The 25,662-nt window shown below is 39.0% G+C and overlaps 1 protein-coding gene across 7 annotated transcripts in view; it reads left to right on the plus strand.

Annotated features, from left to right (window-relative positions):
- The window catches only part of Pam (peptidylglycine alpha-amidating monooxygenase), a 283,282-nt gene that overhangs the window by 153,588 nt on the left and 104,032 nt on the right, over positions 1-25,662 (plus strand). For all 7 annotated transcript variants that reach the window (XM_059278064.1, XM_059278067.1, XM_059278068.1 and 4 more), the window contains 4 exons: positions 857-914; positions 10,901-10,988; positions 23,516-23,601; positions 24,857-24,940. In XM_059278064.1, coding sequence (XP_059134047.1) covers positions 857-914; positions 10,901-10,988; positions 23,516-23,601; positions 24,857-24,940 — 316 coding nt within the window. The remainder of the gene's footprint in view (positions 1-856; positions 915-10,900; positions 10,989-23,515; positions 23,602-24,856; positions 24,941-25,662) is intronic.

The following is a 25,662-nucleotide window of genomic DNA, read 5'->3' on the forward strand; positions in this document are numbered from 1 at the left end:
AACCATAGCATACACTTGACTGCATACAGATTTCCATTTAGGTCTTCTTCATCGGCCTGCTGTCTTCAAGTTCAGGCTTTTATTACTCAATTTCTCCTGTTTCATTTCTTTGTTTTAATTTATTGTTTAGAGCTAGGGTCTTGCTATGATATGCAGGCTGGTTTGAATTTCTGGGCTCAATCCTTCTGACGTGTTTCCAGAGTAGGTGGGACTATGTGCATACTCCAGCACACCTGGTTCACTAAAAAGCTTAATGCTAATGTGTGTGACATCAAAATAAGAGGAGCGACCGTTTCAGTAAAGGAACAATTAGTGGAAAAGGAAGACTAATTTGAGATTGTGTTGAGTTCTTAAATAAATTACATGAAAATCTAAAATCAGAGAGTAACCATATGCAATATTATATCTAAAACCAACTTTTGCTAATAATATATATGGTAATTAATGTTTGTAGCATGTTTAAAATGATATAGGAAATTATTTAATTTTATGAATAGCAAAGATGATCAGAACAACCTCTTACTGTTTTCAAAGCAAATGCGTTTTACATATTTTTAGAAAAACATCTAATATGTTGCCTTTTAGCTGTGACCATGCTAGAAATATCACTTATGATGATGACCCTTGTAAACAGGTTTTAAAACTGTTTAGAAAAGCACCTTATAAAACATTTTAGTATCTCTGAGTTATTCAGACTCAGCTTTTCTGCTAGCGCACTGCCCAGCCTTCAGCAGATATTCTCACCTCACTGGAGTACTTCCACTTTGTTCTTAGAGGCCGTGTATTTAATAGTTATCACTTCATTCCTCTTCTTAGTCATTTAAAATGGATTTTGTCTATTTCTCTTTTTTTACAGTCTGACACATACTTCTGCATGTCCATGCGTTTGCCTGTGGATGAGGAAGCCTTTGTGAGTAAGTATTCTTTGGATAGTAGGGGACGGAAGAGCAGCGATTTGAAATCAGTAAAAGGTTCGCTTTGGTGCTTATGAGTGTATTAATCTTCCACTGTCAATTTCCAAAATGCATTTATCATGCCTAATGCGAAAAGAAACTACAGGCAGCCACTGGAGACGAGATTACACACTGTATCTGGAGAGATTCAGGAGTCGTGGTAGCTAAGGAGGTGTGTGCAGATATCAGTGGTCACCAGTGCTGTGTGGTCCCATTTGTACAGTATTGGCTTTCTGTCTGTAGCTGGATTCTTAGTTCCTCTCCACTCAACAAAACTGTTTACCTGATGGTTCGTGTTATAAATAGACTACGCTTAGAATCAACACTGGGGAGGGTAATAGTTTACCCATCAGACAGGTAGGTGGACAAAATAGAAAGGAAAGAGGAAGGGGGTGGGGCAGAGAGAAAAAGAAGGGAGAGAGTGAGGAGGAGAGGACAGGAGAAAGAGAAGGAGCCCCCATTCTCTTATTTACACTCCTTAAGGCTAAGGAGACCCTTAAATGACAAGTCCTGCCCAGATGTGTCTTTCAATCACCTAGGAGAAATGACAAAGCACCATCTGTTTCTATCTAGCTTGTTTTAATTTAAGAATCCCTTATGACAGACTTTTAATATGTAGGGAAGACATGTGATTGACAGATTATTTCGTGGGTTTTTTTTTTTTTCTCTCTCTCTCTTTTTTGTTTCCTGCTTTTCTTTTCGGGCTTAAAATGTTGCTGTTGGGAAGTTAATGGTAATGAGAGTTGTACTTTGGTCCCATGCAACTAATTTTCAAGTGGCCTGCCTGAAATGGCTATTATGTGACTAGGAAAATGTGTACAGCGTAGCCATGGGGCAGTCTGGGAATGAATTTTCATGAGGTGCTTCCCGCAGGATTGTCCATTATAGACCTGCAAAGCCAGAATGATTTGCATGTAGGTTTTTATTTTTTTTTTCTCTGCACTCTGGCTGCAGTAACAACGAAAGAACACAACTTATAACAGCACTCTCTGCACATGTGCCCAGTAGTGGCTCTCTGAGAATGAGAGTAACACCATGACAGACTGAACGTTGCCTGAAGGGTTTTTGGTGTAGTAGTTGGACATTACCCAGGACAGGCTTAGTGTTCCCCAAGGCTAAACCGAGTAACTTTAAAAATAGAAAAACAACTTAAGGTCCTAATTATAGTGTTTTTGAGTAACCCCAAATGTAACTTAAAATATATTCATTCATATCCTTGTGCTTGGCAGCCTAGGAGAGAAAAATATTTACCTATGAAATGGATTTCTTTTTCTTCACCAGTATTATATCTTCTCTGTTTAAGTTCAGGGGTAGTTTGAATTCCTCCCATTTCACACTTGCTCTATGGAGAAGGCCATCTTGCACACCTGTGTAAACACAGTTGTCATAGGTCACAGCAGAATTAAGGGGTTCACATGAACAGTTACTGCTTTGTTTCAGGGGGTTGTGAGAAGTGTGTGGTTTCGGGCCTGGTCACTCTAAGAACTATAAATATGCCCTGGAATGTGTTATTGCTGTCATAATATTAATGTGTTTACTTTCACATAATTTAAAATTGTGAAGTACAAGTAAATATATTCAGTCAAGTAATTGAATACTCATGGGGAACACATGAAGCTCTGTGCTAGAACCGGGGTGCTAACATTTCTTTATTTTCATAGGCCCCTCTCTTCTAAGATTACAATGCTTCCAGCTCCGGCCATAAAACACTCTTCTATGATCCTAACATTTTTTTTTAGCATTTCTTCCTTTTTATTGCTGGAAGAATCTCATGCATGCTACAGATGTTCTTACCTGTTGGAAAGACAATTTCTATCCATGTCAGTCTTTTGGCGTCTAGCAGATAGCCTGTCACCAACTTTCATTAGTGGCCACATTCTAAGTGTACCATGGAAAGGCAGCTGTTAGCACCAACTGACCATTTCTACAAAGGCACACGTCACAGAAGGGGCTTGGTGCCAGCACTGCATGTTGGACAGCTGGCTAGATGAACCTTCTCAGAGTCCCAGAGTAGAAGCTGTGGCTGTGTGTTGAGTAGAGCTAACCCATTCCAAGGAAGTCTGATGAGAGATGATCTCTGTACTTTCCTGTGCCTTGCTCAGATTCTGAATCTCAGCATTTATCTCTTCTGATAAATGAGATTTGATAAGGCCCCTTTATAAGATTAGGTTGGATTGTCTTATTTAGTTTTCCTTTTTTAAAATATGGGTTATAGCAGCTCCATTTGCTCTTTCTTTTCTTAAGATGCATGGCTCCTGAGGACAACACCCTCTCCATGCATGTGTACACACATAGCACCCTACACATGCATATTGAATACTCTTACACAAGAAATTAATAATTCTCAGTATTGTGTTTAGATGACTTATTTAACTCATCTGAAAAAAAATATAATTAATTATTGAGAAAAGCCGTGTCCATCACCATAAATGTGAATTAAAATAGGTACTTTCTCTAATGATGATATGGAACTTTATATTTGAACAAAATTAGAACTTTACCTAAAACCTTGCTTTTGTTTATAACAAGCAGTCAGAGGCTTGCATGGACAGAGGTAAACTAAAATCTACATTTGACCACTGAGCTGTGGTGCTGTCTGGAAGGTGTTTTACAGACACTCAGAGGAATTGGCTGTGACAGCAGCTCACTCAGCCAAGAAATTTGACTGTCATCTTCATCCACTCGCTTTCCCTCACATGGGTGACCAGTAAATAAATGTGTCTTTTCCTTAGTGAATGATGGCAGTGCCCTCCCCATCAGATAGCTCTGTACAAATGAGGTAAGCGGAGCTGAATCGAGAAATAGATGAAATTCATCTAATGATCCATCGCTTCTCTTTTTTTTGGGGGGGGGGGGCTTTGCATCGATTACCAAGCAACTACTATTAACAGAACTGCACAGTTGGGATAGAACATGTCCAAATGTGGCTGTTCTTCAACAGCAGTTACGCTGAGGTGGAAAACTGCAGAAATGCTCGGGTTTCAGTGGTGCTAGACAACCTACCAGATACTGTGCCAGCAAAACCCAAGGTCTAGCAAGGTGCAGTGCTTAGAGGCACATTTTATGGCGTTGGCAGCAATAAACAAAAAGGCGTGTGTGCACACATGTGTCATTATGACCTTCCTGATTCCAAACAGGTGACTGGGTATCGTCTCCTTTTCTGGCTAGAATTTTATCCATCAAGTACACAGCCTTCTGGCTCCCAGGTGACCACCGAAAGCCTTCCAAGGGGCACCATCAGGTTTTGTCGTTGGTGTTGTTTAGTGAAAGCAGCTCTTGATAACACAAAGTGGATCATGCGGGTGGTCCCAAGTGAGTGGACAGAATCTCATTTCCTCGGTTAGAGTCATGGAGTCAACATGGTGGCCGCACCTTTTCTCAGAGTGTTTCTGAAGGTCCTCAGTGCTTTGGCCACCTTGTTTCTGACATGACTATACCTAATCGCTCCTAGACTTTGCTCGGGCAATAAAGAAGTGTAAGAGTAGAAGTAGGAACCATTTGATTATGTTTTGTAAATCTAAGGGTAGGGATGTTTTTAATTAGATACAATGGTATGGTCTACTTGAGGAAATCCCCAAGAGGGAAGTAGGCAAGTTTTAATCAGGGCCTGAAAACTTGGCCTATTTCCATATATACAGAGGTGAGGAATATCACAGGGCCTACCCGGAATGAGCTTCACCATGTTCTGGCTGCATAATGAGGGACGGGTTACCACCCCACTCTCCTCAAGATGCATCTATATGTGAGGAAGAGAGACCTCACTCATAGTGCCTTTAGGACAGTGGTTCTCAACCTTCCTAATGCTGTGACTCTTTAATACAATTCCTCATGTTGTGGTGACCCCCAGCCATAAAATTATTCTAGTTGCTACTTCATGACTATACTTTTGCCACTGTTATGAATCATAATGTAAATATCTGATATGCAGGATAGCTGACATGTGACCCCTGTGAAAGGGATGTTGGACACACATACACACACACACACACACACACACACACACACACACACACACACGCCACCTTGGGTTGAGACCCACAGGTTAAGAACCACTGCTTTATGAGCAGTAAATGTGTGTCTGGCAAGGGTACCACACGATGAATGTTGGCACTTGTAGCAGCTGGGGAGCTGGGTTCTCTTACAGAATGCAGAGGGTATTTAGGGTATTAGCATGTTGAAGTCTGAGGTAGAAAATGGCCCGATATTATGAATGTCCTTAAAAATCTAGAACAGGAATATGGGTTTCGTTCTGTAGGAAATGAATCTGGGACCACTAAAGGAATAACATACAAATACAGAGCTTAATGATGCCTATACCATTTTCCGTCTTACAGCTTGGCTGATAAAATCTATTTATTGATTCTTTAGTTCGTTCTCCTATTACCATTAAAGGCATTTTTTTAAAAGCCTGTCATCTGGAAGTTTAATTCCTTTTTTATACTGGACTTTCTTTGTTCATTCATCAGGATTATTCCATTTGCAATTTATGTTCAGTGTGGTTAATTCTCTAACAGCAGCAGCTGATAGCCCTGTAACTGTGTTACAGATTCGTTATAAATTGTAATCAGTAAGGGTTAATGGCAGCTCCCTATTAAGCTTACTGTTTAAAAATCTTCAGTTAGAAGGTCCTTTAGTTCAGGGTTGCCCTGTATTATGGGGCAGCTGGCAGAAGATCTCCAATGGTATAGTTCAGGCTTCTCACGTACTGTCAAAGAACTGTATTGCTGTGGTTTTTGGTCTGAACTACAATATTATGAGCATTAAGGTTCATCATATCCTACATTTAAATTACAATTCAGAACATACTAGCTTCAGTTCCTTTCAGCCGTTTTGAAGTATAATCTTTATTTCGTCAGTAGGAAGAAATGCTTATGGGAGTAATATTAAGAACTAAGGGGCTTTCTTTTTCAATAATATCTCAGATTATTCAGTTTCTTAGGCTGTACACTTGCCTAGTTCTATTGAACATGGCTTGAATCACTAGAATATTAATATAATACATCATATTTTTTACCTATTTTATTTGAGGGTGCAGACACCGTGGTGCATGGTTGGGGGTCAGAAGACAGCTTCTGGAAGTTCTCTTTTTACCATATGGGTTCTAGGGATGAAACTCAATTTGTTAGGCTTGGCAGAAAATGCCTTTGGCTGCTGACCAACGTCTGGTATACCTGCTCTCTACTGTAGATACAGATTTAATCAAAAGCCACTCCGTGTATTTTCTGGCTACTGCTCATCCAGAAGAATGACATGATCTAGTATGAAGCTTTAGGAATCTCTTAGTAGGGCAATTAGGAAATCTCAGTTTTTATCTTTTAGAGCTTGTTTTTCAACTTTTATTTCCAAAGAAAGCTTATTTTACTCTGTAAAGTTAAAAGATGAAGGCAATCTGAAATTAACTAAAAGTAGTTAACCAAAACCTGAGTATGGAGTATACGTGCACAGTAGAGTACAGTCAGCTGCTAAAAGCGTGACTGTAATTAGGATCACCTGTGATCGGCAAACCTTCTACCACGGGGCTAAAACCCAAACCTACATTATTTTGATGAACTCCATAGGTAATTCTGAAGTATAACACAGGCGGAAAAGTACTGTTGAAGAAAATTGTTTGACAGCATCTAGTAATATCCATAGTATACTAAAGCTATTTATTTATACCGAATCAATCCATTGGGAAGAAATAGAAATAGACTTAAGAACAGGTATCCTAATAATTTTACACACACACACACACACACACACACACACACACACACACACACACAGTCGAATGTGTTTAATAGGCAAATAAATATCTAAGACTGGTGGTTTTCCTCATGCATAACCTTAGCAAAACAGGGTAATGTAGCCATTTCCATTTGTAACCGTGTTGTTTATATGTTCATGGATATCTTCCAGGTCGCTGCTTCCTCCACTAGGCTGAGTGTGTTCTTCACGGTGTTTCCACATTGTGAGTTTGATGTATCCGATTTGACATGTAGTCTTAGACCTGGAAATCCAGTTGGAAAGGAAAAATGGAGAGAGAGTCAAGTGTTCAATGACAAGTTTCTCCCAGGTCACAGTCTTAGAAATGTGTACGGCCCCGATGGCAGTCTGATGCTAGCTATAAGAGGCCATGAATCCCTAGAACTTCATGCAGTTAGAGCAGACTTCACTTAGAACTCCAGAAATAGAACTCAGTGTCTGTCTTTCTTCTTAATGTTCTTCCCACACATACTATTGTCTTTCAGTTGGGGCGACATTACCCTTTGGGGAGCCCGCCTACCTGTGCATTTCCCTGTCACGCTTTTCCTTTCATTGATGTGCCTGAGCTACTACTTTGAAGTCTTTTTCCTTCAAAGGTGTTTAGTTTCCAGGGCTTACCTATACAATGTTCCCTGCTCGTAGACATCGAGTGATCTTAACTGTTCGAATCATTTCCAAGTAAGCCAGTGCTATCTTATTGCCCACCTGGGAGGTTGATGGCAGTTGCTATCTAATCAGCTATAATACTCCCGTACGTTCTCACAAGGCTGTGTTCTGAGCAATCTGTCACCCTTCCAAGGCTTTGTTTATTCTGCCTACTGGAAGAGCACACTCACATGGCACTTTTTTCTTTATTACCCCCCTCCTCCTTTTCCCTGGGATCTTTTCTTTCTTTGTCATATGACAGGACATCAGGGGATGAGGGGAAAAGGAGCAATTTCTTTGAAGATATGATTTTATTTTTGCAGATTTTCTTTCTAGTTCTGTTGAGATCTCCAAAATCATGTGTATGTCTTCTGCTCAGTAGACTTAATCCTATCCACCAGGGGTGGAGCTTCAGTATTTCTATAGGAAGTAGCAATGAAACCAGCCCCAAAAATGAACCTTTCAAACTCTCTTTGCCCATTTGTTGCCTTTAGATGGAATTTTCTAAGCACGACATTACTGTAAGTCATCTGCTGTTTGCTTTAGATTTACATTTCAATATGAGTCTTTTTTTTTTTTTTAGCTGGAGGTATTTTTCATTCCAGTTTGCAATGAACTGTACTTTGAGCTATAATTATGAAAATACTTAGATATATTTTTCATTAGGATATGAAAAAAGATGATTAGCGTCATTTTTTCACCTTCTACCCATAATTTCTTTAGCATTTAAATTACATCTTGAATTTCTGGATGAATATATGACTCGGGAAGAATAAGGTTTTGGAAGGCTGGTTTTTATTTGTTTTAGTAAAGGTTTTATGAGTCAGAACTGTGGGATTTTCTTTTGCCACTGCTTTATAATGGATTTTTCTCATTTTAGAAATGAAATCATACTTATATCTAGTAAAGGTTTGATGTAAAGTAAACAAGTAGTATTTAAGAAACTATGTAGAGTGAGTTTTTAAAATAGATGGTTAGAGAATTTGTCCTTTACTGAACAGAGGGTATCAGAAGGTCCTTGTGTTTAAGCAGATGCCTAATGCACCCTCATTCACCCTCTCCTTATAAAAAGCCAAGACACAGCTTATTGTTGCCTTAGTGAATGATCCTGCACATCTGCATCTTTTTTTTTTTTTTAATTATTGATGGCTCACTTTTTTCTCCAAAAAAAGATTCTTGTTTTGTTCCTCAGCAGCAGCCTCAAGTGATGTTTTCTAAAGGTACCTGACAGTTCAGGGCCTTCTCTGACCCTTTGTCCCAAGCCTTCTCCAAGGTTCATACTTCCATCCACCCAACAGCTTTGCATTTAATCTGTGAGAAACTTCCAAATGGAGTGATTTCTTTCTCCCTCCCTGCCTGCCTGCCCCAAAAAGTCACAGTTCCAACTTGTGTGTCCACCTGAATGTTTAAGTGATGCCTGAATCAAAAATCGTCTGTGATCTAAAAGCTTAATTTCTGGAATAAACCACTCAGTTTTGTTGGTTTGTTACTGAAATTCTAGCAATGATTCAATGGTAGGAAAACTATGTCTTCGCTAGTCAGATAATCTAAAGGGATGAAATCAACACAAGTTATACAAGAGACCAGGAGTCAGCCCCTTATTTGAGAACCATTCACAGATTGTCACAGTTACTTTTTTTTTTTTTTGGTGGGAGGGGCTGAAGAAATGCATCAGCAGTGAAGAGCACTTCTTGCTCTTTCAGAGGATCTGAGTTCTGTTCTCAGCACCCATGCTGGGCAGTTTAAAACCACCCATAAGTTCAGCTCCAGGGGATCTCACACCCTCTACTGGCTCTTGTAGGCAACTGAAAACACATGGCACATATTCATACAAACACGTATAAACAAAAATAAAAATAGATAGTTTCAAAAGTAGAGATGTCCATAGAGTTCTGTCATCAATCTGAGAATAATAAAACACAAAGTTACCTATCATATATTATGCCAAAATAAACTTAAGTTGAATAAAAGACAAATAAATGACAAGTGCTTATTACACTCCAGAGCTTTTTTAATTTTGCTTCTGACAGAAAAGGTTCCAAAGAGGTCCCTTGGAAGATTCTGAAAGGGAGCAGGGACACATTGTCCTCCATGTGAGTGACCAATACAGGCAGACACGCTTTTCTCTTCTGCTTCTCTTGCTAACAAACTATGAGTTTCTAGGAATTATGAGCTATTGTAACTTTCAATTTATTCTTTACTTCCAAAGCAGTTTCAATCTCCCAGTTCTATTGTACTCTTTCTTTAGAGACAGCAGAGCCTCGGGTTATAGTAAGTCCGTGTTCTAGGCATCCTCTTTGTTAGCTTTTTAAATGGTGGTATGAAAGCCCCAAGATTTGTTTTTTCAGCTGTAAATTCTTATTTTCAGTGCAGTAAATGAATAGCCTATGGATTCCTGTGAAACTGTAAGTCAGAGTGGCACAGGGTACGTGTCCTGTGCTTTCCAACCTGCCAGCAAGTCCCATGCCACACTTGGAATCAGAATGTTTTTATTTGATAAATACTCATGCCTCAGTGTGTATTTTCACAACAAATGATGCTTTATTAATTCTGTCTAGGAGCCAAATAAAAATAGGTGAAAGGTACTTCAAGAGACACTTGATATTTGACAACTTAGCATTTTTGTGTATGAACTGGTGACACATGAACTACTACTACATCCCAGGTAGCGTTTTCAGTGAGGACAGAAGGGGACACCAATCCCTTCTGTGAACGGGAGCCAAAGTTCACCATCGACCATCGACAACACAACTGCGAAATTGTGCCTGTATTTGGCGTTGTTTTTTGCTTATTGTAGTATCTCCCACTGCTGATTTTGGGAGGAAGGATAAATACCATTACACAAGTGTTGGTGTTCTTTTAACAAGTGCACTGGGTTAGCCTAGGATAGAATTTTACTTTAATATCTTTATAAAGATACATTAGCACATATATTTTTGTTTCTGGGGGAAATCTCTATCTGTGTGTGTGTGTGTGTGTGTGTGTGTGTGTGTGTGTGTGTGTGTGTGTTGCATGTATACAATGACTGCTATTGTTATTTAAGGTGATATAGATATGTTGTGAATCCTTTTGCTCATATTTTGACTGCTCACCATGGCTTCTGTTTTACTGCACCATTGTGCAATGTTTCTGGTACACAGCACTCTGCCGAAAGTGGGAAGGAAATATATTGTGAATAAATAGCCTGGAGCGTTCACATTATACCCTCATAATGCACTCACCACATTAAAAGGGACCATTCATTTTTAAATGTGCGTGCGTGCGTGTGTGTGTGTGTGTGTGTGTGTGTGTGTGTGTGTGTGTTAATAGCAGTCTTCACCAGCCCATTAATTATTATTTTCTCTTTTTAATATGCAATTATTTGCTATATTCCCACATCGAATTATTAACTCATACTCATCTTAAAGAATATCAAATATCAGGACATTTTTTCATTGCAGCATCAAAGCATCGTGGTTATATAGATATCCAAACTGTTCAAAGATGTAGTCTTTTGTGACGGTGCCACACAGTTGTATACTTTGTATTCACATTCATGTATCATTTTCTCATGACAGTTGACTTCAAGCCTCGTGCCAGCATGGATACTGTCCATCATATGCTACTTTTTGGATGCAATATGCCTTCCTCCACTGGAAGTTACTGGTAAGGACTGATGGACTCACAGTAGAATGCCTGTGCTTTTTACAGGTACCAAGTTGTAAAGGATTTGTATAGGAATTTACAGTTGATTAACATGTAAATAACACTGTTCACTGGCATCATGTGGTTATCATAATTGTTTAGTCCACTGTGCAGCAGACCAGTCTTTGTCACTGATTAAATGTCCCCACAAAGCATGTGAATTGAGATCATTGATACTCTGTTATCAGTTTTTGTGCAGTTCATATTTCCACCCAAAAGCTGTTCATTGGTGATTCCTTTGTCCCATACACTGTGCTATGTAATCTGTATATATCATTTCATTTCAAGTATCTTCACAGACAAGAAGCTGGAAAGTCAGATTCAAGGAAGCAGCTGGCTGGAGCACAAGGCATACCTTAAAATGTCTCATTCCAAAGTCCAAATATTTTCAATTTGACTCTACTTTCTCCTGTTAATTTGAGTAGCTATTACAGTTTTAGGAATGATTACAATCACTCTGGTCAGTCTTTCTATTGTGCCACAATTAATCGATAAATAGTTATTAAATGCCTGTTGTAGAATGGCAGTAGATGATGTGGGGGAAGTTCTACAATAAATATGTTTTCCTTCCCCAAGAAATTTATGCTGTAATTATGTCGTGAAATTTTCCATTTCATTTTGTTCCTTAGTGTTTATTGAAGATCTGTGAAATCTGAAAATACCAATGCATTCTAAGCCTCCTATTATTTTTTCACTGAGAGTCGGAATCACTGTTTAATATTTAGCAGTCCAGAATGAGTGCCATTTTGCCATGCGCTGACATCCTGCTCCTACACAATTATGTAGACCAATAGACCTTTCTCTGAGTATCCTAATATTCATTAGGATGATGTGAGGCTTGCAGTAACTGCTTTCTAGTCATTTTTATAATAAACAATTGTAATATGTATTTGGAAGTTTGAAAAGCACAAGGCAATTAGTGGAAATCCCCAGGGACCGAGTGCCATCAAAGCATTTGTTAATAGGCTTAAGTTATTTGATGTAATGGGCATATCGCATAAGAACCAAACTCATGTGACTAGGTTTATGTAAAAAAAAAAATGGAATCAGAAAAATCACAGCTAATACCTTTTGATATCAACATTATTGTTTTATCTCCTTAGTAAATTTTTATAAATAAAATTCCACATTTAAAGATTATTCTTTGGCAGCCCTTTCTGAATCTTATTCTACAAATCACACCTTTTATTTTGTATGCTTCAAAAATATTCCTTCTGTAATTAGCAATATAGTCTTTTAGATTAGAATTATTAAATAGCTAGAAGGAATATAAGCTCTTCATATGTGCTAGAAATTTATATAAGATGCAAGTTCTCTGTTTGCTGTTCTCATATCAAGGGAATGCCAAAGAAATTGCATTGTTTTGTCACTTAAAATATTTATTGGTATTCTGAAATGTACTATTTTGAAACTTTATATATAAAATATAGTGCTAAAGATGTCCATATTTGGTGGGGGCGGGTAAGAAAATACAAGTGAAAGCGGAATTGGGTGGTAATTGCTGTCTCTACGTATATTGTTTTGCTAAAATTAGTATTTGAAAGACAACAGAAAAGAATGAAAAAGCAGCAAGCCCATCACTGGATGCCCTGGGGAGGCCTCTTAGCTTATTTGGTTTATTGATTTTAGATCTATGCTAGGTCAATCATAAAACCTCCTTTATGGTAAAGTTCCAGAAGTCTGTAAATATGCATTGCATACCTTCTGTGAATCAGCCGAAGAAAGGTGAGACCACCAGGAGTTGGAGGCACGTGCAGAGATTGGCTCACCTCAAGCACACAGCTGCTGTGCTTTGTCGGTGTGATGTACCACTGTGTAATTAGAATTTTGGCGTAGCATCGAATCTGTATCATTTCCAATGTAATTTAAAATATCTGCCTGGTAGCTCACATTCCCATTTAATCTATAGATTTGTAATAATTGACTGGGTAACCATAAAACAAGGAAAATAATTGATGCTATTATTCATCTTCTTTTAACCAAGCCCGAAGTCTTCATTTAACATTTGAAAGTAGATATGGGAGCTTTTCAATATGCAAAGTAGAAGACATGCGTTAAGTAAAACCGCCCTACTCACTTCGGCTTTACAGTCTAGCCTTGTATTCCATTTAAAGTTAATAGAGATTATTTTCTCTCCAATATCTGGCAAGCTCCATTCCTCTCTTTAAAAAATCAGAATTCATGGCACTTCATGGGCTGAACTTCCAGGTTGCTTCAAAGGACATTTTACCTTCCACCCCCACTGCCTTGCAGGCTCAGCACTAGAGATAGTCTGTGATGTTGGTCCATCATTTGCCTTTCTTTCCTCCCACGTGGATCACACTAATACCAAAAATATGTCAGTGTCCAAAATTCTGTGCTCTCTTCTGAAATTTGAGCGAGGGGATTTATCATACTCATTTTAGGTTGCAAATCTATCATCCAACTCTTCCAAGATAGAAGGCTTTTAAATACTCTCCGAACGCTCACATGTGTTTTTCAGTGTGATTGTCTGTACTCATTTTTTGATTCTCAATAATATCAATAACTAGTTTATGCTCTAGAAAAACCTTCAAGTAACATAAAGCTATGTTAATGAAGTGTAAACACCTAATAAGATATATATATATAATTTTTACCAGTCAAGCTTGGATTTCCTGTTTTCTGTTTGCTAGTGAGATCCTCTTCTGTCATCCCTGCCCCCATGCCTTTTTCACATGGGGTTTTGTTTTCACTACCAGTTCATTGGCAAATGTTTCTTTACTATAGAAAGCATTTTTCCCCTGAAATTATGAAGTTATAATTCACCCTCTGTCTTCAGGCACCACTTTTAATATGAAGGCAAAGAGCCGTTCTGATGTTTCACTGTGGAGCTGCCCTCCTTTGCTCTCTGTAATTGCCTCTTTCTACTGTTCATTAAAATATATTTACAGTTATATTAAGTTTACATGAAAACAGTAGACACAGCATGAAGCAGTTTTCATTATGTAGTCATTTTAATTTTAAAGTTTTTTTTTTTCCCTTCCACACACATTCTAGTCTTTTGTGTCTCGTTCCAAATTAGCGGCTCACACTGTTAATGTGTCTAGTTAATTGTATGCATGTGCACTTAAATCGCATACATTGATGCAAACCTTTTAATATACTGTGGGGTGGTCTCTTTATGGTTAGAGTGGGCCTGATGCTCAATTCCAAATTAACATACCTCTGGAGGATGCGCATAGGGACCAGCTGATTGAAAAACAGCCTCTCTGATGACCCATGTAAGAAGTCAGAAGTACCTATCAGAAGTAACATAATGCCTTCAGTCACCCTCTCTGTTAATGCAGAAGACAATTAGCTTCATCCAGGGCCCAGTGGTGAGGAAGAGCAGGAAGATGGGAGCAAGGGTGGCAGTAGTGTGATTTGTTGGTTGAAATGAGCCTAAGCAAGAGCTCAGCCACTCGACACATCTCCAGCCCCACTTTTAGGGATAAAAAGAAAATGTAGGTTATTAACACTGGTGCATTTAAATGGACAGATCTCTACTAATAACTAACGACTATGTAGGTCTTGGAAAATAAAATTTGCATGGTTCTATTCTATGAATGCATTACTGCATTTTAAGTCTTAAAGGATTTTAACCAATAGGTAGGTATGCACTGAGAGTTTCAATATTTGAAAAAAAAATCAAGATTTTTACTTAGATGAATACATGGCATTTGGGTAATAGTTTTGGAATACTGTATTTTTTTAAGATTTATTTTCTGTGGTGTGCCTGTGTTCACCTACATGCATATATGTGTACCATGCTTATACATGATGCCCCAAAAGCCAGAAGAGAGTGTTGGATCCCTGGGACTAGTGTTACAGAGGCCTGTGAGCTGCCATGTAGGTAATAGGAACTGAACTCAAGTCCTTTGTTAAGAGCAGGAAGTACTCTTAACTGGCAAACCATCTCTGTACCTTGGAGTGCTTTAAAAAAAAATGTGATTGTAGGATTCTACATTTTTCTGTTCTGTTCAGTGCAGAATGTGGTGATTAAACAACTTAAGGCAAACTAAGATTTTTATTTTAAAAATACTAAGTGAATTGGGGTACTAATGTAGCAAACATTGACTACAGATAATAATTATATGCTGTATACTTCAAGATGATAGAGAGTTTGTTTCCTAAGTTTGATAAATGTTTTGAATGTTTAGAGGGGATACATATGTGTAACCCAAATGAAACATCAACCATTGCACAGTACCCCACTAATATGAACACTTTTATGAAATTTGGGCATCAGTTAAATTGTTTAGATAACCAAAAACACCAAAATATTAGGCTGTTATGAGTTTGTGGAGCTTTTAATATCCAGCCTTTGGCTTCAGCGTGGTTGTCTGTGCAAAGCTAAAACTATTTTTAGTTCTTATAATTAATTTTTAATTTTTAAACTATTCCTAGTGATACTTATGACCAACTCATCTTTAAAATCAAAGAGGGCTTCTACAAGTCCTTTGATGTTTTTTTAAAAACGGAGAGTCCCAGCTGGCTAAAGGAGGCCATTTCCAGCTGTTCTAACTTAGCATCATTCTCTAGCTAAAGTTGTAGAAAGCTTCACCATCCCCTGACGTATTAGCTTAAATCCCTTTCAACTGCTTCTATTTATTAACCACCTGCTGTGTCTTTTTAAATGCCACCGTCTCCACAGGGTTATAGATGCTGATGAGGGGAAGGAGAAAAAGTAGCTAGTGCATATATAAGCCTGTATGAGACACACTCGGCTTGGTTACTCATTTCAATATCTTTTTATCTTAGTGATGACAGTTGCTAGATAAGGCCACAGTTCTGCTGCCTGCCTTCTGAGCATAATGATTGTGGAAATCAGGATTTGCATACACTGCCTTTGGCAGCTTTTCTGCATCCTGGACACTCATCATTGAACCGTCCAGGGCAACATTCAAAGTGTTTTCTGCAGTACTTTCTTTGTTTCTTCTGATGGAAGAAACTTGTAAAAATTAGACAAATGGAGCATCCTTCTCAGCAAAACAAAAATAGCAAACCTCCAAAACTCATACCATCCTTAATTTTAGGCACCATGTGATATGCATTTAAGTGTAGTCTTTTGTTACAAGTTTTTACTGAACTAGAATTAATAGTCTACATCTTCCTTTATTCATTATTGATTGATTGATTGATTGATTGATTTAGACAGGGTCTCCACTCCTTGCTGACCTTGACCTGATTCTTGCCTCCATCTCATGAGTGCTAGGATTAAACCACCTATTCTTGCTTATGTCACTGTAGGGATTGGACCCTTGCCCTCTTACAAGCTAGGCAAGAACTCTACCAACTGAACTGCATTTTTACCCTACCACTTCCTTTATTTTACCTTAATATTGTACCTGAGTTATATTAGGATAGAAAACCTATATCCATTGGTTAAGATACAGGTGGTATCTGCTCTGTGTCAACAATGATTATGTTCCTTAGCTAATAATTGTAGTTATCGAGTTGATGGAAGGAGCTCCTTATCATCTACTTAGGTTACTAGTGCCAGGCTTGTAAACATTTTGACAGTTTCTAAAAATAAAAAAAATAAAAAATAAAGAAAATACACAAGAGGCTCAGGGAGCTAGAGATATGGTTCAGCAGTTAAGAAGTTCTTCCAGAGGAAGAGGACCTGGGTTCAATTCCCAGCATGCATATGCAGCTCATAACTGTCAGTGACTCCAGTTCCAAGGGATTAGACACTCTCTTTGACATCAACACAACAAAACAGCCATACACATAAAATAAATATTTTTAAATGAAACACACTGTGCGACTTTGGTTATCCTTCCTTACAAGATTAGCATCTGAGTTAAACAAAGTAGTGACATTATGCCATAAAACATTATTGAATATCTTGAGTTCAAATTTTGCCTTAGTAATTGTCATGGGGCTTTTTTTGTTTTGTTTTTCTTTTTTTTAACTTTTTATTTATTTATTTATTTTTTAGAAGCGTAAATATTTATTTGTAACAAAGGAGTTTGTGTACAGTGTTGAAAATCCACAACTTCTTGTTAAATTCACATTTGCACTTCCCCCCTTTTTTTTTTTTTTTTTTTTTGATTTTTCGAGACAGGGTTTCTCTGTGTAGCTTTGTGCCTTTCCTGGAACTCACTTGGTAGCCCAGGCTGGCCTCGAACTCACAGAGATCCGCCTGCCTCTGCCTCCCGAGTGCTGGGATTAAAGGCGTGCACCACCACCACCCGGCGCACTTCCCCTTTTTAAACAAACATAATCATTATTTTTTTTGTTTTGTTTTGTTTTTTTGTTTTTTGGTTTTTTTTTTTTTTTTGGTTTTTCGAGACAGGGTCTCTCTGTGTAGCTTTGCGCCTTTCCTGGAACTCACTTGGTAGACCAGGCTGGCCTCGAACTCTATTTTATACAGATGGAGATATGTAAATACAACACCGAATTCAGTGGTCCTTCAGCATTTTTCACTTAAATGGTTTTTTTTTAAACATAAAAACAGGTTATAATTCCAAAGTCCAGAGTTATTTGAAACTGGAAAATATTTTCTCTGTAGAAAATAGTAAAAATGATAACATTTCCCAGTAAGCCTTTTTAAGCCAAATAATAGCTGGATTATATATATATATATATATATATATATATATATATATATATATATATATATATTAGATTCTGGGATATAGAAGAAACCTATCTTCATCTGTTCAGAGAGCTATGTTTTACTTAAGTTGTGTAAGTGAGGTTCCTATTCATCTTTCCCTTCACTGTTTAATTTACGGCAGACATTTTTCTATCGGCTAATCCATAATCTAAAAGGATTTTAGCCTCTCCTCCTGAAAGTACAGCCGGGATATGCTGGGTTTGGTTTTCTTGTTTGGATTTTCAAGACAAGGTTTCTCTGTGTAAGAGCCCTGGCTGTTCTGGAACTCGATTTGTTGACCAGGCTGGCCTTGAATTCACAGAGATCTGCCTGCCTCTGTCTCCAGAGTGCTTGGATCAAAAGCATGCGTCACCACACCCAGGGCTTCTATCCCGGCCTTACTGAACTGTGAAAGAGTGAGCTCTGTGACCTACCGTCCTTGGCATGGTGCCTCCATAGAAGGGACGGCTTTGTTTGGACTGAGAAATTGGGCTGCGTACCCTCTGTTCTTACAAACTTCATTGACTCTTTCATTGGGGTGAGAGGGTCTCAGGGGCTGTTCCTATGGTGTTGTTCACCCAGCTGCTACTGTTCAACTTAGCTTTCTAATTAGGTGTTTTTGAATTACTGTGCGAATGCATAACTACTGCACTGAAGTTCACATAGGATTATCTGAATTGGCAGAAATAGTCTATAGGTTATAAAGCAATTAATTATATTTGGATATTTAACTCAGATGAATGCAATTTTGAAAGGTGACACTATCCCACCCACGCCATTAATTATTACGTTGTGTTTCAACAAACACAAATAAAAAAGCAAAACACCTCTAACTTTATGTTAACTTTTCTGGCTATTATTGCTAGATACCTAATGCATTCCAGCTGGAATTTATGGCCTACCTGTATTACTTCCTTTTTCTATTGATGTATTAAAAGTCCCTTACAAAAGCAACTCAGGGAAAGGGATTTATTTCAACGCACAGGTCAAGGGAAGATCCATACGGCAGGCAAGGGAAGTCAAGGCAATAGGAGCTGGAAGCCTCTGTTCCCTTCACATCTGAGGTCAGAAGCAGAGAGTGATGAATGCTGGTGCTCAGATCACTTTATCCATTGTATATGTAATCCAGGATCCCTGCCCAAGATATGGTACAAATGGCAGCTAAAATGCACCTTCCTACATCAGTTCAGCTAATTAAAATAATCCCTCACAGGCTTGCCCAGAGGCTAAATAAACGCACACAGTTGTGCCTGGAAACTGTTTCCTAGGTGATTCCAGATCCTGTCAAGGTAATAATGAACACTAACCATTATCATGTTGACATTATCACAAAGCCATGCAGATTTAGACTTGGGTTTTATTATTTAGCAAAAGGAAATGATAAGGTATCATTTCCCACCTTGTCTAAGCAATCTTAGATGTCAAATAGCCTTTAACAGGTCCAGCCAGGGAGTGTTTTAACAGTCATTCATACTTTATCGAGATAATTCAACACCACAAGATTGCTCTCTTCAATGTTGGCACAATCAGAACAAATTCATACCATCCAAAAGGTTTCCCCCACGGGTTAGAGGTAAAAAGCCTTCCATAGGAAAGATCCAAGAACCCAGAACCATCTTAACTTCAAATGTTAATTGTCTCTGCCCTCCATTAAACTATCAATGCCATTTTGTGTTAATAGAACGTAAAACTGTTTTGTGCCACCAACTTTACTCTGACCTCTCATTTTGCCTGCTCTGCTTAGTTCTCACACTTGTTAAGATTATTTTCAGTTGGGCTGGAGAGATGGCTCAGAGGTTAAGAGCACTGACTGCACTTCCAGAGGTCCTGAGTTCAATTCCCAGCAACCACATGGTGGCTCACAGCCATCTGTAATGAGATCTGGTGCCCTCTTCTGTATACATAATGAATAAATAAATTTAAAAAAAAAAAAAAAAAAAAGATTATTTTCAGTATCCTGATATTTTTCTGTGAGTCATCATTCCTTAGTCGTGTATTTAATACATGTTAAAAATATATATGGACATAGTTTTAATTAAGCTAAGATTTAAAAACAGTTATGGGGGGGGGTTTGCCTGCTTGCCTATCTCTGCATGTACCACCTGTGTGTAGTGCCCAGGGAGGCAAGAAGAGGGTGTCAGATTCTCTGGAACTGGAGTCACAACTGTTTGTGAACAGCCATGTGAGTGCTGGGAACCACACCCAGGGCCTCTGGAAGAAAAGTCATCACTCTTAACCATTGAGCCATCTCTCCAGGCACAAACTAAGTTGTTTTTTTATTTTTGTGTGTGTGTGTGTGTGTGTGTGTGTGTGTGTGTGTGTGTGTGTGTGTTCAGGTGCCCATGAAAGCCAGAAGAGTTCGTCAGTGCCCTGGGGCTGGGATTATGAGAGGTTGTGAGCCCACTGTGGATGCTAGGAACTGAACTTAATCTTTTCTCAAAGAGCAACGAGTATTCCTAACCACTGGGCCATCTCTGTAGTCCCAAGATATGTTTTTGATGTTGTTATTCTCTCAGACCTGAGAGAAGGTGGAATGTGAAATTGTTTGACTTTGTGATTAAGTCAGAGCAGTTTATCCCACCTGAAACTGGGTTTGAGAACTGCGTGTACAAATTTCCTCTTCAGGTATGATGGTATCAGTAACAGTTTATCTTCATAAGACATTCTCTGCCCGTAAATCACTATCACGAGTTGTGATGAAAGAGAGTGTGACAGCCAGAACTATGAGTTGTGGCTTAGCTGTGTGACCTTTGGACTTGCTTGAACGGACTGACTTACTCAGTTACAAAGTGCAGCCCTTTTGCAGCATTCCTAAGAGAGTGAGGAGAAGCCAGGCAAGTAATGATTTCAGTGTGCTGGTGCTTATATTTTGCTTTCATCGTAAAGTTTTAATTATTATTTTACAAGTGACAATGCAGTATCCTTTTAGTCAACTCCGTTGTTTAAGTATCTGAACGTGTAAAGGGAAAGAAGCAAACCATACCACCTGTTTGCTAAGTTCCAGGCAGACTGGCAGATGCTCTGAGTATGGGGTGGAAGGCTCCACCTCAACACTCAGGTGTAAGGTTGGTCAAGATCATGATGAGGAAAACCACAGAGACAGCTGATCTGAGTTAGTGGGAACTCACGGACTCTAGACTGACAGCTGGGAAGCCTGTATGAGACAGAACCAGGCCCTCTGAATGTGGGTGACAGTGGTGTGGCTTGATCTGTTTGTGGGGCCCCTGGCAGAGAGACCAGGACTGGGTAAATGAACTGGCTTTTTAGAGTCCATTCCCAATGGTGGGATGCCTTGCTCAGCATTGATCCAGGGGGGAAGGGGCTTGGTCCTGCCCCAACTCAGTATGGCAGCCTTTGTTGACTACCCAAGGGAGGCCTTCCCCCTCCCCAGGAGGAGTGGATGGGGAAGGAAAGGGAGACAGAGAAGGGAAGGGAGGCGGAACTGTGGAATAAAAATATAATAAAACCTCAGGTGCCCCTGTTCTGTTTATTGAGATGGATGAGCAGGCTGAGGCTTAGCACAGTGCTACGGTTAAAGAAGGGAAATTGGTGATGGGATCAGAGAGTTTTCCCTGGGGAGGAAAACTAGAACTCAGCCTTGAAGTGGAGTGTAGACTTTCCAAGCATAGAGCTAGGAAGGAGGCTCCCAAGAAAAAGAACCTTGTAAACAAGAGAAATGAGAAGTGGACAGTACTGTGGTACAGAGGGGTTTCTCTGGAAATATAACAAGGTTCTAGATCATAAAAGGTCTTTGTATCGTGCTACAGTATTTCAATTTCATTATCTTGGAAGTGTCTGAAACATTTTTGAGCCAGAAAATGGCATAAATGTATAGCTTAGAAATATTTACTAAACCAATGTTCTCTGTTGTATGTCCATCTGCTTCTGTATATTCATACATTGAATACTGACTTCCATATCAGTGAAACCAGTTAACTTAACACTGCCATCACACTGATGTAAGGCACTTGTATATTTATGATCCTTGTTGTAAGGTATGAAAATTGCCACTCAAATCTTTAAGTTTTAATATCCTACAAGGAGTATGATATACAGTTCATCACATCTGACATTCTCATTTATTTAACTATTATACAAAGAAGCCAAGACGGTGTTTATACTTTTGGGCACTGTCCAACACCCTACGCTCTTTAACACATTTGGCATGAGGATGTCATAGACATTTGTTCCAAAACACAATTCTCACATGGTAATGATCCTTCATCTTTAGTGCATCGTACTTGACAGTGAACAGTAAGAAACAACTGGTTGGTGCATTTTACGATGCACATTACACAGTCTCACTGCAGCCTGATTTATAGAAGCAAGAACATTTGCTACATGTAACGTTTGGGACCCCCTGGTGCTGGGTCTCTCATTCTTAATTCTGAAAGATAACAGCACTATCTATATTGACTTCCTTTTCTCCAACCCTACCCCTGTTTGTAGCAGGAAATGTGGCAAGAGTTCCTGCCTGAGTTTGAAAGAGAGATGGATTTACTAATGGTTTTTGTATAGGTAACCTATGTATTTCCAGATCTGCAGCCTCAGATCTGTTTTAGAAGCCGCAACATTCTGCCTTTCCCATCTCTCCAGACCACAGGGAGAGTGTATTTTTCCCTTTGTGAGCCTGCTACCACCAAAGAAGCTGTATTTTTCTTTGTTCTTGATAGTGTTCAACCTTTATGGTCTGTTTTATTTCCTGCCTCTGACCTTGTTTGGCACCAGTTTTCCAAAACAGAAACATAAAAGCAGTATAAAAAAATGTAGCCTGACCATGATTTAAACAAATCTAATTCAATAAAAGGACAAAGTGAGGGTTGTAACATTGTTAGAAACAATGCAATTTGCCATCAACCTACCATATATTAAATTAGGTCTACCAGAAGTCCTGACTATAATAGTTGCCTGACATATATCATTATCATAGCCCTGTCAAAAGGATTTCTCTCTATGAGCTGCTGGATTTTCAAGGGATGATGGACACCTCCAAGAATCACAACTGTTGAGGGACTCAGGGGTAGAATTGAAGATAGGTTCTGTACTTGAGTGCTCCCCTCACCTTTAAGTCTATCCACAGCAGGTATTTTTTTTTTAAATAAAGTGAGTGTTTTATTAAATAGTGCATTACAGTGTGTAGTGCCTTGATTTATAAAGAGCTTTCCATTTACATCTCATTTGATTTACAGAACAGCTGTGTGAGGTAAATATCTCTGCATTAGAGAGAAAAGTAAGACACTGAGCAGTAAGACGAAGTGGCGCTTGCACCACATGAAAAATTTACAAATGCAAGCTAGCATTCACAATCTTTTTAAAGTATTGTGCGTGTGTAGTATAATCAAAATCCCCATGTGTGTGTGTGTTGTGTGTGTGTGTGTGTGTGTGTGTGTGTGTGTATGTGTTTGTGTTTGTGTAGTATAGTCAAAGGTCCTTTAAGTGGATGCTCAAATTTTGTTTATCCTTCTGAGGGCTCATATTTGTTGAGATGGCCAAAAATGTATTGATAGCATCACCGATCACCAAAGGCAAAACATGGATGTCATTGTTGTCAGCCTCTGTCTAGAGATCCACTTCATTAGGTTGCAGTACAGTACTTACGCAGTACAGCGTTTAGAGTTATGTTTGGCTGTCCACCTGATTGCAAAGAGTGCATTTCACATAGGAGTGCATCCAGGCATAGGCTGTATATCCACAACACAGGACTGGTTCACATCCCTTTTCGGGTGGTTCTTCCATTCAGAAATTGCTCCAGGCTTCATTAGGTTATTAAGCCTAAAAATATAAATATATATTGATGTGTTTGACTTTTAAATATCTGCCCAAATATGGTGCTGTTTAAATATTTCACTACCTAAGTAGTCATTACTGCTACTTTCTTTTTCAGGTTCTGTGATGAAGGAACCTGTACAGATAAAGCCAATATTCTATATGCCTGGGCAAGAAATGCTCCCCCCACCCGGCTCCCCAAAGGTACATCTGAAATGTCTTGTATAGTCTAACTCATGTTCATTGGCTTGTTAACAGTCCTTTTTAAAAGTTTTTGCTTATGATCCATATTGCAATTTCTCATTAAAAGTGTCAGCATCACCTACTTTGTACTGAAAGGTAGTTGACCACTTTTTCTCACCTCTTTGGTAAGTACTTTGCTCTCAAAACAGTTTGGACTGGATTAGAAAATAATCAAGTATACCTCAAGCCACCTTTGGCCTGAGGCACATGGGCTCTTGACAGCAAGAACATTTCGTGAGCCAAGAGAGCATTAGAAATTAAATAAATTGCTGTTTCAGCAACAATATTTTTTTTAAAGTCCTGGAACCTAGGTGTTTAATGTAATGCCAAACCTAGCTGGCTTTCTGACTTTACCTGTGAACTGTTGATAGTTTCTGACCTCTGAGGGAATGGCCAGACTCTCTCTTACTGCCTAAATGCTTCAGAATATTAAGGAGGGTGCACAATTCTGTCACGGAATACGTGTGCTGTGGTAGGAAGATGGTTTGCAGATGCAAATACCTGCCCTTCTCCCCTAGCTCATGCCGTCACCACTCATTGAACTCTACTTTCCATTGCTTCAAACCCTCGAGAATTCTCCCTGCACATTGCCATGTACCCACCAACAGGCCTAAGCATCATAGAAGGTCTGTCATGGGTGTGTTGACATGTTGAGAGCAGATGCGTTTCCTCAGCCTGTGAATCGTATGTCTGCATTAACAAACTCCATATAAAGAGTAAGGGCATTCCCAGACACCTGGATTTTGTGTTAGCAACTGGTTTCCTCTGTTTCACTTTTAAGACCCTGTCTTCATATGGGAGGAAAAGTAGTCACTCGGAGATACTTATAAGATTCTATTTCCTATAATCAGTTAGAAAATGTAAATCATTATGTATTTATTAAACAGAAATAGAATCTTTTCATGTGTTTGTTAAATAGCCGAGAGGGACAGAATTCTGTCCCACTGTTTCTTTCAGAATGAGTGGTCTGTTTGGTTAAAGGACCAGGGACCACTCTGGTTCTAGATTGAGAACTATGAATAGATTCTATTAGAGTTCTGGTTAAACATTCTGGCCAATGCAGTTTCTTTCATCTTCTGTATGCTAATTTTATATGGTGTAAGTCATTCATTTTGTTCCCTGAGGACTTCTTGATCAGCAGCACAAAATGACTACTCTAATGCATTTAAGCATCAATTTATATAATAACAGTTTGCCTTGTTTTGTAACAATTCAGGTGTTGGATTCAGAGTTGGAGGAGAGACTGGAAGCAAATACTTTGTCCTCCAAGTTCACTATGGGGATATTAGTGCTTTTCGAGGTAAGTTTTGAAATGTTGGAACTGAGCAAAATGTTCAATACTTTACTGCTTAAACTAGGTGTGGTAACATCCATGTAATAAAATGAAGAATTGCCCATATACTCTGCCAAGCAGGGGATAACTGCCTTTAGTTGCTTTAATTTGCATCTACTGACGGAAAGGCTTTGTTTTTTAAAAGTTATTTCCACGATGCAGACTTCCATCCTACTGTGCTTCCATTTTGTTGACATCCAATGTGTTGCCTTACCTACTGGCTTTTATGCCTTCCAGAAGTGTCACTGAGACCAGTCAATACTGTTAGAAAGCATAGAAAGGACCCACTGGCTTATTGACTTTCCTATGAGCAAGCTGCAGGGAGGGTCAACAGATTCTGCAAACCATCTCCACACTGCTGTATTTCATGTATAATCCACACATGCACTCCTCCGTTGTCCACCGCACTGAGGCACTGGTCTCAGTCACTGGTTAACATGCTGAATCACCCTACACAAGTTGCTCTACCTGTGGTCACTTTGCTCTTCATTAAAACGCCCCTTCTTCTGTTACAGAACCATCAACATGACTAACGAGTTCTGTTTCCAAGGCAACCAACTTGGTGCTTCTCATTTGCCCTTTGGCTTGTAGCCAAATTCCAACTATGTTTTGAATTTGTGCTCTTGGTGCCATGAGATTGTAAATAGGAACAGAGTTCTCATTGGCTCATTGGCTGGCTTCCTGTCCTG

This window comes from Peromyscus eremicus, chromosome 13, assembly GCF_949786415.1.
Source record: "Peromyscus eremicus chromosome 13, PerEre_H2_v1, whole genome shotgun sequence".
In the NCBI taxonomy this organism is placed as follows: domain Eukaryota; kingdom Metazoa; phylum Chordata; class Mammalia; order Rodentia; family Cricetidae; genus Peromyscus; species Peromyscus eremicus.